The 13,011-nt window shown below is 37.4% G+C and overlaps 1 protein-coding gene across 1 annotated transcript in view; it reads right to left on the bottom strand.

The window, feature by feature from the left end:
• Positions 1–13,011, bottom strand: part of VWA8 (von Willebrand factor A domain containing 8) — a 359,065-nt gene that overhangs the window by 286,203 nt on the left and 59,851 nt on the right. The window contains exons 5-7 of the mRNA XM_027064910.2: positions 5,535–5,702; positions 780–944; positions 389–438 (exon numbers count right to left, since the gene is read on the bottom strand). Coding sequence (XP_026920711.2) covers positions 389–438; positions 780–944; positions 5,535–5,702 — 383 coding nt within the window. The remainder of the gene's footprint in view (positions 1–388; positions 439–779; positions 945–5,534; positions 5,703–13,011) is intronic.

The raw sequence follows: 13,011 nt of genomic DNA, 5'->3' as shown, positions 1-13,011 counted from the left end.
CCATGCTTTAAAAATAATTTCTTAGGATTCGTTAATTCCATTCTTTATATGGCAAAAGCCTACTCATTCTTTAGGACGCTTCTCAAATGCCAATGCCTTTTTGAAATTATGGCCCTTACTACATAATGCTAAACTAATGTATTCTCACGTCTTTAAACTCTACTAGATCTTGAGTTTCTTGTCTCCAAAGATCATGTCTTATTAACTTTATCATCAGCACTTACCACAGTTACTAAAAAATTCTTCAGAGCATAGTTGTTGAATGGATGAATTAATCAATGTGCAAAACAAATAAACAAATTCAATGTTAAGTGTCCAGATATTTATATAAAAGTGTGTGTGTGTGTGTGTGTGTGTGTGTGTGTGTGTGTGTAGCAGAAATACTTACTTCTCAGCAGAAACATTGGCTCCAACTGAATATAACAGTTTAAGTTGGTCCTAAAATAACACAGAAACATACCAAATCAATAAGGAATGTAACAAATTAAATGCAAATTTTATGGACACACTTCATACTTTTAATTAAGCAGACACTATGTAATAGCAAAAAAAACATTGTTTGATACGCATCATTTTCTAAAAATTAGCCTTTTTAAGCCCATCACATAAGTAATGCCCCAATAATTTTTCTTCTGAATTTCCAGAGATTTTCTTTATCCCATATCCTTTTCTCTCCATTAACTACTGAGAGGGACATACAAACCTAGTAATACTTTTATAGTAACCAAATACAAATAGATAAAATGTTTAAAAAATAAATTATTCTTGCTCGTACTTACCTTAAAGGGTAGATAATAAATATCTCTGGCCTGAAATCGAGAACGGAGCGGGGGGTCTAAGGGATTCCCAGAGTACTTAGGCACTGGCAAACCCAAGGCAATGACTCGGAAGTTTTCACTAACTCGAACAAGCTTCCAGGCATCCAACTCTGTTTTGGTATGATCCTAAAAGAAAGAGATCAAAACTCACAGCACCAACGATGCAGATTACAACTGCAAGAGCTGCCCGGCTGCGGAATTTAGGCCCTGACTGCTGAGTAAAGTGTATTTGAGAACAACCTCAAGACCAAACCATCAAGGAAGGAAGCAAAGTCAAATCAGGAGAAAAGTGCCAGGGAAGGCTCATGACATGAAAACTGGTGTGGAACAGACAAGTAGCTAACACATCAAGGAACAAAGAAAAATGTGGGTCAGACCTCCAAGCTGTAGTCATTAACACAGAGAAACTGAGTGAGGAGAGTCAGAAAATATACTGGTTCAGACCAGAGAATGTAAAAAGGTAGTCCTAGACAGACTTACTGCTTACTGGCAGAGAAGAGACTGCCCCGTGGACCTCAAATACACAACTACATGTATGGGTACATTTCTGCCAAGGCATATTAATAATAACAACCAACATGTGCTGAAAACTCACTACACGGTAAGTACTTTCAAAGAATTTTACTCATTTAACTTTTACCAGAATGCAAATAAACACTTAATTCCTTTTTATGGATGAGCAAACTGATGTTCAAAGGAATTCTATAACTCTCCATCGTCCAGCAACTAGCATATTTTGGAGTTGAGAATGGAAATAGCACAGGGTTTGGAGTGATAAATCCTGGCTCTAGCGCTCAGCATAAACTCTAGTGAAGTGACCAAGAGCATGTTATTATACCCTCTGATGCTCAGCTTTGTCATCCATAAAGTGGGAATAATATCACCAGCATTACTATGGCCGTTTGAAAGCAACTGGTCCACAGTAGGCACCGGTTAGATGTCATGTCTTCCCTCTCTGCCTGACCCTATCGATGGCTCTTCACTGTCCTCAGCTGTTGGAACTTATAAAGTTTATAAGAACATGTACATGTTCATTCTGAGAGACAAGTCCTCAGTTTCCAGTATATCTTCGGGGGATGGGGGGATGCAGCCCATATGACAGTGTAGAAACTCTTAACGGACACTCAAGGCCCTTCCTGGCCGGATTCATGTCCGAATCTCCTAGTCTCATCAACCACTGCATAGCCACCCCCTAACCTGCCTTCCCCAACCCTGTGCTCCAGTCCATGTCACAATGGTGGCTCTCCAGACACACCATGCTGCTTCACCAACACTGCCCCACTTGCTTGGAACGCCTTTCCACTTTGCACAGCAGAAATACAAGCATCATTTAAAGCTCAGCACAAAGAACATCATCACTAAAATGGGCCTCTTTCTAACCTCTCCCTCCATCAGAACCATTTTTGTACCCCTCCGCTCTATCCTATGCAAGCTTCTACCATTATGCATGTGTGCATTGACTTCTGTTCATTACCACCTCATGCTGGATCCAGGCTCATGAGAGGACTTATTACCTCTTAAACATAATAGGACAAATGTTTTTTGATTGCATGAAGTAATTTAAAAACATAACCAAACCTATGACCCCACATTTAATTAACAGGACTAACAGTGATACTATGTCACATGTGCTAGAAAACAAGAGTCTGGATCTAGACCATCTGAAAAGCCAAGAGTGTAATCTTCAGAGAGCTAAATATTTTTATTTTCCACTTACCCAAAAATAATAATCTGGATATAAATGAAATTTATACAGACTGATTATATCCATTTCCATAACAACAAAATTCTACTACAAACACCTCTATGAAACCATTAACATTTTGAAACATTCAAATTTAGTACATTGAATCTAGCTAGAAATAAGTGGGACTTAAATGGTGTTGAAATCCTTTTATCATAGAAATTGTCTTAAGGTGGTGATGTTCTGTGAAGGGATCTTGCCTATATTCTATGACATTCCTATGAGACAGATTCTATAAATATAGAAATGACAATTATGAATTAAAACTATGTATTTATACTGATATTTACATTGGGAAAAACAATGTAATACATCCTTCTCAATAACAAGCACTCCTTGTATACTAAAACCCTCTTGACCCCGTATCTCAAATTCTTACATAAAGTAAAATGTTCAATACCTCTGCAAAAATTCTCACACAAAGAATATATCAAACTTTTATTGTGAAGTAACTTCTATACTTAAAAAAAAATCCATTTCTGAATATGAAATCATTTACTAAACTCTAAATCATTTACTAAAAATGGCACATAACGGGGCACATGTAAGTGTCTGACTCTTGATTTCAGCTCAGGTCATGATGTCGTGGTTTGTGAACTTGAGCCTCCCCATCGGGCTCTGCACTGATAATGCAGAGCCTGCTTGAGATTCTCTATCTCTCTGCCCCTCCCCTGCTTTCTCCTGTGCTCTCTCCCTCTCTCAAAAATAAATATTTTTTAAAAAATCTATTAAAAATGGGAAATAACTAAAAAAAAATAGCAAATAACTATACAGGGGCAAATAATAATTCTTTTATAATTAGAAAGTATCTAAAGAGAAAATGTCTTGCATACACCAATATCTACCTACTCTAAAAGCAATAAATATAAATTAATATATTTATTTGAAGTCATTTTATTTGTAAAATATTAATTAAAATTTAAACTAAATTTAAATAAAGAATCGTCTTTTAGTAAATTAACTATAACAATATGAATGAATGAATGAATAAATTTAACTTTTCTTACCAATTAAATCCTCAATTATCCCCTTCTAATTATATTAGCATGATGCCATCTTCAGATAGAGGTCCAAAACAAGACAACTATACTGTACAATGAAAATAGCATCTAGAAACTCCCATAAACAGTAAAGAAACAGTGCTAAAAGGATAGCAAGACAGATTTCTGAGAAAACAGACTTGCATAGTGGAAATCAGAAAGAGGTATTTCCGGTCCTGCCAGCCTTGGAGCATCAGGTCAATCAGACCCTCTGGTGTCAACATGTATCATTTAGTGCCTAGTGTGTCCTGGGCTTGTATTAGCTGTATCTAGAAGAAACATAGGACACAGATTCTGCTCTTCAGCAATCTGTAGCCAACTTGGGGCAATAAAATTAGCATACATATGTATGTCACACATGACAGCGCAGGTGTCAGAGAGACTCTAAGTCATGGAATACAGAGGCAGAGCTCTCAGTTAGAGCAAGGGCTCTATGAGCCCTTTTTTGTCCTTTTGTGACGTCACGTGAAGCCCTTCTCCAAAGCCTCTAAAGGGCCCCACACTCTCTTATTGTTTTTCTTTTTGTATCAACTGGCATCACAGCATTTAAAGTATTGCACTTATCCATCCATTCATTCAACAAATAGTTATTGAGCACCCACCAAGTGCCAGGCATTGTTCTAAGAGCTTGAAATAGCATCAGTGACAAAAAGCCCTGCCCTAGTGAAAGCTGCAATCTAGTAGAGGGAGGCAGTGAATGAACTAAAACATTGCAAGTCAGTAAATCATGTAGGATGTCAGAAGACTAAGGCAATGAATAGAGCAGGGTCAGGGAGCATGGGGGCAGAGGACAATGCAATGTCAAATAGGAGGTAAGAGCAGACTTCATCAATAACGTAACATTTGAGCAAAGGCTTGAAGGAGTATAGAAGTGAGCCAGGCAGATATCTGGAGAAAAACCATTCTGGAAGAGCAAAGTGACTGGCAAAGCACTAGGAGAATGCCTACCCAGCAGGTTTAAGTTTTAGTAAAGAGAATACTATCAGCTGGGGTGGAATAAAAAAGGATAGCAGGTGATAAGCCCAAAGAGGCAGTAAGAGCCCAGATCAGACAAGACCCTATTCTCCATTGTAAAACTTTTTTCATAGCGAGGAGAGGGTTTAGAACAGAGAGGTCTGACCTAATCCGTCCCATGTTTTAAAGTGATCACTGACTGCTGTGGGGCAGCCAGAATGAAATTGGGGCTTTTTAAGAGGCTCTTACAATTATCTAGGCATCAGATATGGATAGCTTGGATCATCTAGGTATCTTTTAAATATCATATTCAATTCTGGCAATATCTCCTGGAGTTTGAGCTTCTGGAGGGCAAGAACTACACTTTATTCAGCTCTGTCTTCCCAGCACTGTCTAGAAGCCATTAGACTTTCAGCACATAGTGGTTGAAGGACAGAAAAGGAAGATAGGAAAGGAGGGAAAAAGAGAAGACAGAATTTTTTTTTTTTATTTTTTTTAACGTTTATTTAATTTTGAGACAGAGAGAGACAGAGCATGAACGGGGGAGGGACAGAGAGAGAGGGAGACACAGAATCGGAAGCAGGCTCCAGGCTCTGAGCCATCAGCCCAGAGCCCGACGCGGGGCTTGAACTCACAGACCGTGAGATCGTGACCTGAGCTGAAGTCGGACACTTAACCGACTGAGCCACCCAGGCACCCAGAGAAGACAGAATTTAAAGGAGAGGGAAAAAAGAAAAAATAGTTATTACATGGGCAAAAAAAAACCAAACTAAAAATCTGAGAGGTTGTCTAATATGATCTGCAAACCGAAGAACCTTGTGAAACTGCAACCTCATGACCGTTAACTGCAGCAATTCACCACAGACATGAGCCACCTGAACACTGTCCTCACTCTGATACAATCATGTCTTATACAACAAACAGCACCATCCATAGCTCAATAGCCAAGATAAGGGAGCCAGAGTTTTCTTTTCTTACTTGGAGAAGTTTGTCGTAACGCTCTGCAGACATTAGGAAGCGTCCATCTTCAAGCTGCATCTCCCTATTTTCCAGCAAGTTGTTCAAAACAGGCAGAACATTCCTCTCCGCCTTTTCCAAGCCTTCCAAAACGAGAGTTCTGCCTTCTGTGGCTGCACGAACCGCACACTATTTCCAAGAAACAAAAGCAACATGAGCATATTGAAGATTCCAGAGCATGGCCTAATTTTACTTGTAATGCAAATTACACTTGTGGTCGTTATTATAGGGACCAGGAAATCAGGAAAGCTGGGTTCCAGACCTTGATTTTGCTTTATCTGCCCATGGCAAGTGATTCTCTCTTTAGGCCTGTTTCACTAGTTATAAAATGGAGAGATGAGAAGAAATGATCTCTGAGTTTTCTTTCAGCTGCAACATTTTAGACATATGCCTGGTGAAATAGACAACTAGGAGCTGTCTTTGAATCAGTCACATAATTAAACAAGAAAATGAATTCCTTAACTAGAACAAAGAAATGAAGATTACAATCTGGGGTATCTATCCCATAAGCTTCTGGTGAGGATCAAATAAGCTAGGTGAGCACTCGCGGGGATTGTGAGCTTTCAAACAGAGTCACCAACAAAATGAATTCAGCTTTAGTGTAATGTTCAAAGCTGACAACATTACAAACTTACCAAACCAGAAAGAGTCAGGTTTTACGTCAGACTGGTTATAACCATAGTCCTGTAAGTCTTCCATGTAAAGTTAAAAAAATTAGTAATAGAGAAAAATAGGAAATAAAGTGGGTCCCAAATGGTAAGAGACAGGAAAACTATAATACAAAAATGTACTAAAGATGTGAAAAAAATATCTTTCTTTAATTGATAAATCCTGAACAAAATAGAAAAAAACTACTTTTGGGTCAAAACCCTTGAAAATCTGATTTAAGAAAAAGAGGAAGAAAACCTCAATGACATTTCTCCTGCTCATTCAACAACAGGCAGAGGATTAATGTGCTAAATGTATGTTCTCACTCTCTCCTTCAAAGTCTCCTTCCTCGGCATCCATGCCACTGCATTCTCTTACAAAACTGTTTCTCTTTTTCTGCCTGTCCATTCCATGTAGGTAATCCAAGAATCACATATTTAACCCACAACTCTTCTTACTCTATGAGGTCTGGCCTGAGTAATCTCACTCAGTAACAAAGTTCCAATCACCTTTATGCAGATGATTCTTTAATCCTGAGCTCCTCCAAGCTCGACCACAGTCCCCCCATCACATGGATGTCTCCAACCACAAGCTCACCTCAGCCTCCCCTGTGCAACACTGAGCACATCATCTTTTCCCCCAAATCTGCTCTTCCTCTCATACTTTCTATTTAAGGTGGGAAGACCATTCACCCAGGCCAGGATCTTTGATTTCTATGTTACCTCCTGTATTCAATTTATCACCATGTCCTTGATGATTTATCTTCTTTAATATTTCTTGAACTCATCCCTTCTACCACCTCTCTACTTCAGGCTCCCCCTTACCTCTCAGATCTCCTCCCTACTAAGTCCAAGCTCCCCAAGAAATTTCCTAAGAAATTTCTCAAACAGCAAAGCATTGACTTTCCAAGTGTGGAAAAGAAAACAGACACTGTTTAATCAAGCATTGTTGCAACAAAATGTTGAATTTCACACTGTATTGTAGAATTTAGTTTATTTCAGATATTTATGTATTGTTTAAAAATATAAACTTTTAGGGGCACCTGGCTGGCTCTGTCGGTTAAGCACCAACTTCGGCTCAGGTCATGATCTCACGGTTTGTGAGTTCAAGCCCCGCATTGGGCCCTGTGCTGACAGCTGGGAGCCTGGAGCCTGCTTCGGATTCTGTGTCTCCCTCTCTCTCTGCCCCTCCCCTGCTTGTGCTCTGTCTCTCTCTGTCTCTCAAAAATAAATAAACATTAAAAAAAATTTTTTAATATAAACTTCTATGAAAACTACATTAGACTCAACATGATCATCCCATTAAATAACATAAATTCATGCATAATCCTTCAGAATTATAATTATCACATATATTTTAATTCTTTTCTGCCAAACTAGCCATCTTGTGGTAATACCTTTATTTAAAAAAAAAATGCATGCATATAAGTGAGATAGTATTTCCTAAAAAAACAAAAATATAAGAAACTCATTTTTGCCAGCTGTATAAAAGACAAAACCATAGAAATGTTTTTGGAATTAAAAATAAAAACATAAACTACTTCTTATAAAAATTCATGTTTCAGCTAAGGTCTCAATAAAGCTTTCTTTCACGAGAATCTATTTACTCCAAGAAAGCATAACTTGTAATAAAAGAGAAACAATTACAATTAAGCTATCACAACCTGTGGCAATATTCTTTTAAAAAGTTTTATCAACCTTTGTTACAAGACAGGCTAAATTCTGTATCTGACTTTTAAAAACTTCATAAAGATGAAAATACATGTTCTCTGACATAAAACTAGAAATACAGATATCAAAATTTAATGGTTTCCCAATTGTGGGCCAGGGAAGACAAAGTCTAGACAACATAAGACAACAACAAATACTGCTTTTATTCACCTCAGGTATATTTTGGTTTCTTATGTACAGAATCTTTTCAGAGAGATGTGGAATAAGCTACAGTGAAAGACCAGAAACAGAAGCCAAATACGTAAGGAATTCCTTTCATCTGCTCTAATGGATATAGGTGCTGTGACCATAAAGTTGAGAAAGTAGTGATAGATGAAAAAAGAAAATACTATCTAAAGACCTCTTGGAAACCTGACAAATGCTATACCTCTTCTCCAAGTAAAATGCATGAGCAAAATATGTATGTATATGGATACAAAATATGTATACCACGGAAACCACAAGTTAAGAACCTCTACTATTAAAAACTGATAGAAAATCCCCATAACAGTAACTACTGGAAACAAGAATCATCAATGGATGGTAAAATTAGTGGGTAAAAGTATGACGAGAAATGGAATATCTGTAGAGACTCAAAGAGACAAAGGGAAAAATAATGCAACAGTGGAGGAAGCTGGTAGTTACCACCTTAACCAAGTGATCAAAATTAACATTACCACTAAAGAGATGTATCAATTTCACGTACTAAAGTTTTAACATAATGCCCTGAGAGGGATACAACATCACTTCTACAGTATCCTTACTAAAAATGCACGATCTCAATCAACTCATGAGGAAACATAAGACAAGCCCAAGTTGAGCAACATTCTACAAAATGACTGGCCATGAAAAGAAGGGAGAGGCGGGCTGCTGCCAGCTGGGGACAGTGTGGATGATGGTAGCCTTTTTTTTTTTTTTTAATGAAGCAAGAAATTGAACATGTTCAAATGGTGATGAGGAAGAGCTGGTAAAGAAAGACAGAAAAGAGAGTGCATAATTACTGAAATAAAACTGAAGAAGTTGGTACTTGATGTTGGAGATAGTTTGATCCAACTACTGAAAGGGAAAGTGGTAGGGTCTCTACAGAGTAATAACTGGCATGTATGTATCAAGTTCTTCCATTTATGCTATTTAATTTAATCGTCATGACAGTCTTCTTAAGGACACAATATCAGGGTGCCTGGGTGGCTCAGTCGGATAAGCGCTGGACTTCAGCTCAGGTCAAGATCTGAGGGTTTGTGAGTTTGAGCCCCCCACTGGATTCTGTGTTGACAGTTCAGAGGCTGGACCCTGGCTCTGATTCTGCGTTTGGGTTCTGTGTCTCCCTCTCTGTCTACCCCTCCCCTGCTCACGCTCTGTCTCTCTCTCTCAAAAATAAACATTAAAAAAAATTAAAGTACACAATATCTTACCCAGTTGTTCAACTGAAGACAGGTTATACAGCTTGAAAATGGTAATGCTAAAATTTTAACCTATCCTTAAGTGATGGAGAAATGGAGTCGATGAAGAAGAGGTCAATGAATAATGCAAACGCAGATGATTTTAACTTCGGAGTTTAGTTTTACTAGGCCTTAGAATTTGTTGTGTGCCTATTTAGAAAAACAAAATCTGCACAATACATTTATACACACACAAGCAATTCCATTCAACTCAAAGTTTATGTGACTCTGCAGCGTGCCTTAAAGACTTCTAGAAGTAACTACAATCACATTTCCCCAAATTCATATTATTTTTCAAATCAATTGTGATATTGTGATATAATAAGAAATATATATTTGGTCTTCATCCCCAGTTCCTGATGCAGGCTCCTAAAACCCTTGGAATTTACTGAGTGATAGGGGTGAGAGGAGTCCTTTTTATTCAAAATAAACCTCTTTCAAACACACCTGAGTTTATGCAAATAAGACATATCTTGAATGGCCCCTAAGTAGCTTTAGGGTTGGGGCTGGTTGCCCAAAAAACCTACCATATAGTTTGAGCTGGAACTTTAGGCCCCAGCCCCAGAGAGGCAAGATTTAATTAATCACTAATGGCCACTGATTTATTTAATGACTCATGTCTATGTATTGGAACCCCCTTAAAAGCACTACACAATAAGATTTGGAGAGCTTCCAGGTTGGTGAACACATCCACATGTCAGGGGGTGGCACACTGCAAATGCCACAGGGACAGAAGCTCTTACGCTTAGGACCCTTCCTGTCTCCACCTAATGCACTTCTTCATCTGGCTATTCATTTCTATCCTTTACTATGTCCTTTATAACAAACCAGTAAATAGAAGTGTTTCCCTCAGTCCTATGAGCCATTCTAGCAAATTATTAAACTGGAGGAGGGGGACAGTCAGAAGTACGGATGACTCAAACTTGTGACTGGCATCTCGAAATGGGGCCAGTCTTGGACTAACCCCTAACTTGTGGGGTCTGTGTTAACTCCAGGTAGTTAGTGTCTGAATGGAATTAAATTATGGGATACCCCGCTGGTGTCTGCAGGGAATTGCAGAACTGCTTGGTGCAGAAAACCCATACGTTTGGAGTCAGAAGTGCCATGACTACTACTACAAATCCTAGTGGCTGCACATTGTCAAATCAAAGAAACCTCTGGAACCGAGTAGCAGTGAACTAGTCTTTTGCCTAAATTTACATAGAGAAAGAGGTAGTTCAACATAACCCATTATTGTACTATGATCCCTATGTGATGCAATCAGTAACTGACACTTCTTGATAAATCATTTTGAAAATGTAACAAACTCTACTTTAAGCTTCTTTTTTTTTGTTTGTTTCACTAACAAAATTGTTTTTTATTTTACTTACAAAAAATTGCCTAAGTTCTTTCTTTCCCCAACTAAATATTAATGTAAGAAAAACGAATCAGGCAAGGATCCAGTTTCTGACAGTGCCTTCTAAATGTCTCTAACTTCCCCTTAATAATTCATTAGAAACACTGCCAGGAAGGTCTGTAAAAGAATAAAGGGGAGACTTTAATTTAAAAAATAGATGAAAAAAATGAATACACAGGCAAATGAACAGAATAGAATAAAATGGTATGATGTAGTATATGTAGAAATATAATGTGTGAACAAGAAACACTGGGAAAGGAGAATAAGGGGTGAGAGATTCTTTCATGTGAATCCTGTGTACCATGTGCATTTTTTTTTGCCCTGATCACATGGACTACCTTTTCCATATTTAAAACCTAGTTAATGAAAATTCTTAAAGATTTTAATATATGAGAAAAATGGCATTTCAAAATAGTGGAAATTAGGAATTTGGAAAAGGAATCCAAATGAATTAAAAAATTTAATGGTAAATGTAAAACTACATAATTACTACATGAAAACATGTGACTTTTGAAATAATCTTAAAGCACAGAAATTCTTTCTGCTAATTCAAAAGCAGATGCCAATAAGGAAAAGACAATATTATTACATTAAAATTTTTACATGTAGTAAACAAAAAAATTAAAACACAGACTGAAAACTTAGAAGAAATGTTTGCAACATATATAACAAAGGCCAAATAAATGTTTAATATAAAAAGATTTTTTTCAGATTAAGAAATGAATAGTACTGCTATAAAATACCAATGAACATCATAATAAAATATTTTCAATTTCATTGGTTAACAAGGAGCTACAGGGTAAAACAAGATGTTTCTAGAACTTCAACCTGGCAAAGATTTAAGAATGATAATACCCAGTGTTGGTAAGGTTAAGAGGAAACTGGCATTCTCATTTGTGGTTGGTCTATGTACAAAATGACAGCCTTATGGAGAATAATTTGGCACAATATTTTAAAAAATGTAAATGGCTATGTTCATTAATCCAACAATTCTATTTCAAGGACTTTATCTTAAGAGAATAGTCAGGAAAATATACGGTGATACATGAAAACAATTTTATAATTGCAAAAAAACCCCAAATGCCACGCTAGAGGATTGGCAAAATATACCTTAATAAATCAATAGGATGAACTACTACACAGCTATCAAAAATAATGAGTTAGCCCTATCTTTACTAACCTGCAGAAAGGTCCACAATGTGTCATATACTGAAAAGGCTATAATCTCCTGTCTAGGACTAAGGAATAAAAGAAAGAGAATAAGAGAACTATGCAATTTCTTACCTAATTACTAAACCCCAAGTAAATATGCTTCTTCTTTTAAGAACCTTATTTTAGAAGTCCTTAATTCATAAGTCCATGGGATGATTTGGGGAAGACAATCACAATGTTCTAGAGATGGAACATCTGTTCCTTCCATTAGCTCTATTACAAATCTCTGATAAAATGTGAGGAGAGGCCACTACAAATTCGCATTGCTCAACTTCAGCTAAATCCTCACTACTATTTAGAAAGAATTTCCTTCACATCCTATAAAAGTTATTGCCAAGCCAAGCTGCCAGTCTTTTTCAACTCTTTCACATGATTTTGTCCAGTACTTTCCCATGATGATTTAAAGTCATCTGAATTGAGATTCCATGACTTTTCTTCCCTCCATCACACAGCCCCTCTGTGTCCTCATCTTTCTACTCTACTCTGATTTCTGTTCTTGACAATCACTCCTCCCCCCCCACCCCCAACCCTGGCTCTAAGACTACCTCTACCTACCTTGAGCTTAGTGGCAGCCCCTCCCACCTCCTCCAAAATCTTCCACCAACTATATGACCTCTTAATTGCATTTTCAAATTCTTTCTCTTCTACAAACATATCTGTTCTTGAATAAAACCTACAGTCTCCTGATACCTCTTAAGATCCTCTCTTCATCTTCAAGCCCCTTGAAAAACAGTCCACATACACACTGCCTCTAATAAGCCTCCATTACCCTTATTTTACTCAAACTGTTCACTTGCAAGCAATAAAAATCAAACAGCCAAAAATCAGGTATTTTCTTGATCTTCATGTTCTTTTTCCAACCCTCTTCCCTTGATCTTATCTTATGCTTCATCTTCTGCCTTAAACATTTATTAAGTAGGTTTTCCCCTCTGCCTTTCCCCAGCCCTTCCTCTGACTCCTGCTCTCTTAAAAAAAAAAAAAAAAAAAAAAAAAAAAAAAAAAAAAAAGAAAAGAAGAAGAAGAAAGAAAAGAAA

This window comes from Acinonyx jubatus, chromosome A1 (genome assembly GCF_027475565.1).
Source record: "Acinonyx jubatus isolate Ajub_Pintada_27869175 chromosome A1, VMU_Ajub_asm_v1.0, whole genome shotgun sequence".
Lineage (NCBI taxonomy): Eukaryota > Metazoa > Chordata > Mammalia > Carnivora > Felidae > Acinonyx > Acinonyx jubatus.
This window is presented reverse-complemented; position numbering and strand designations above follow the sequence as displayed.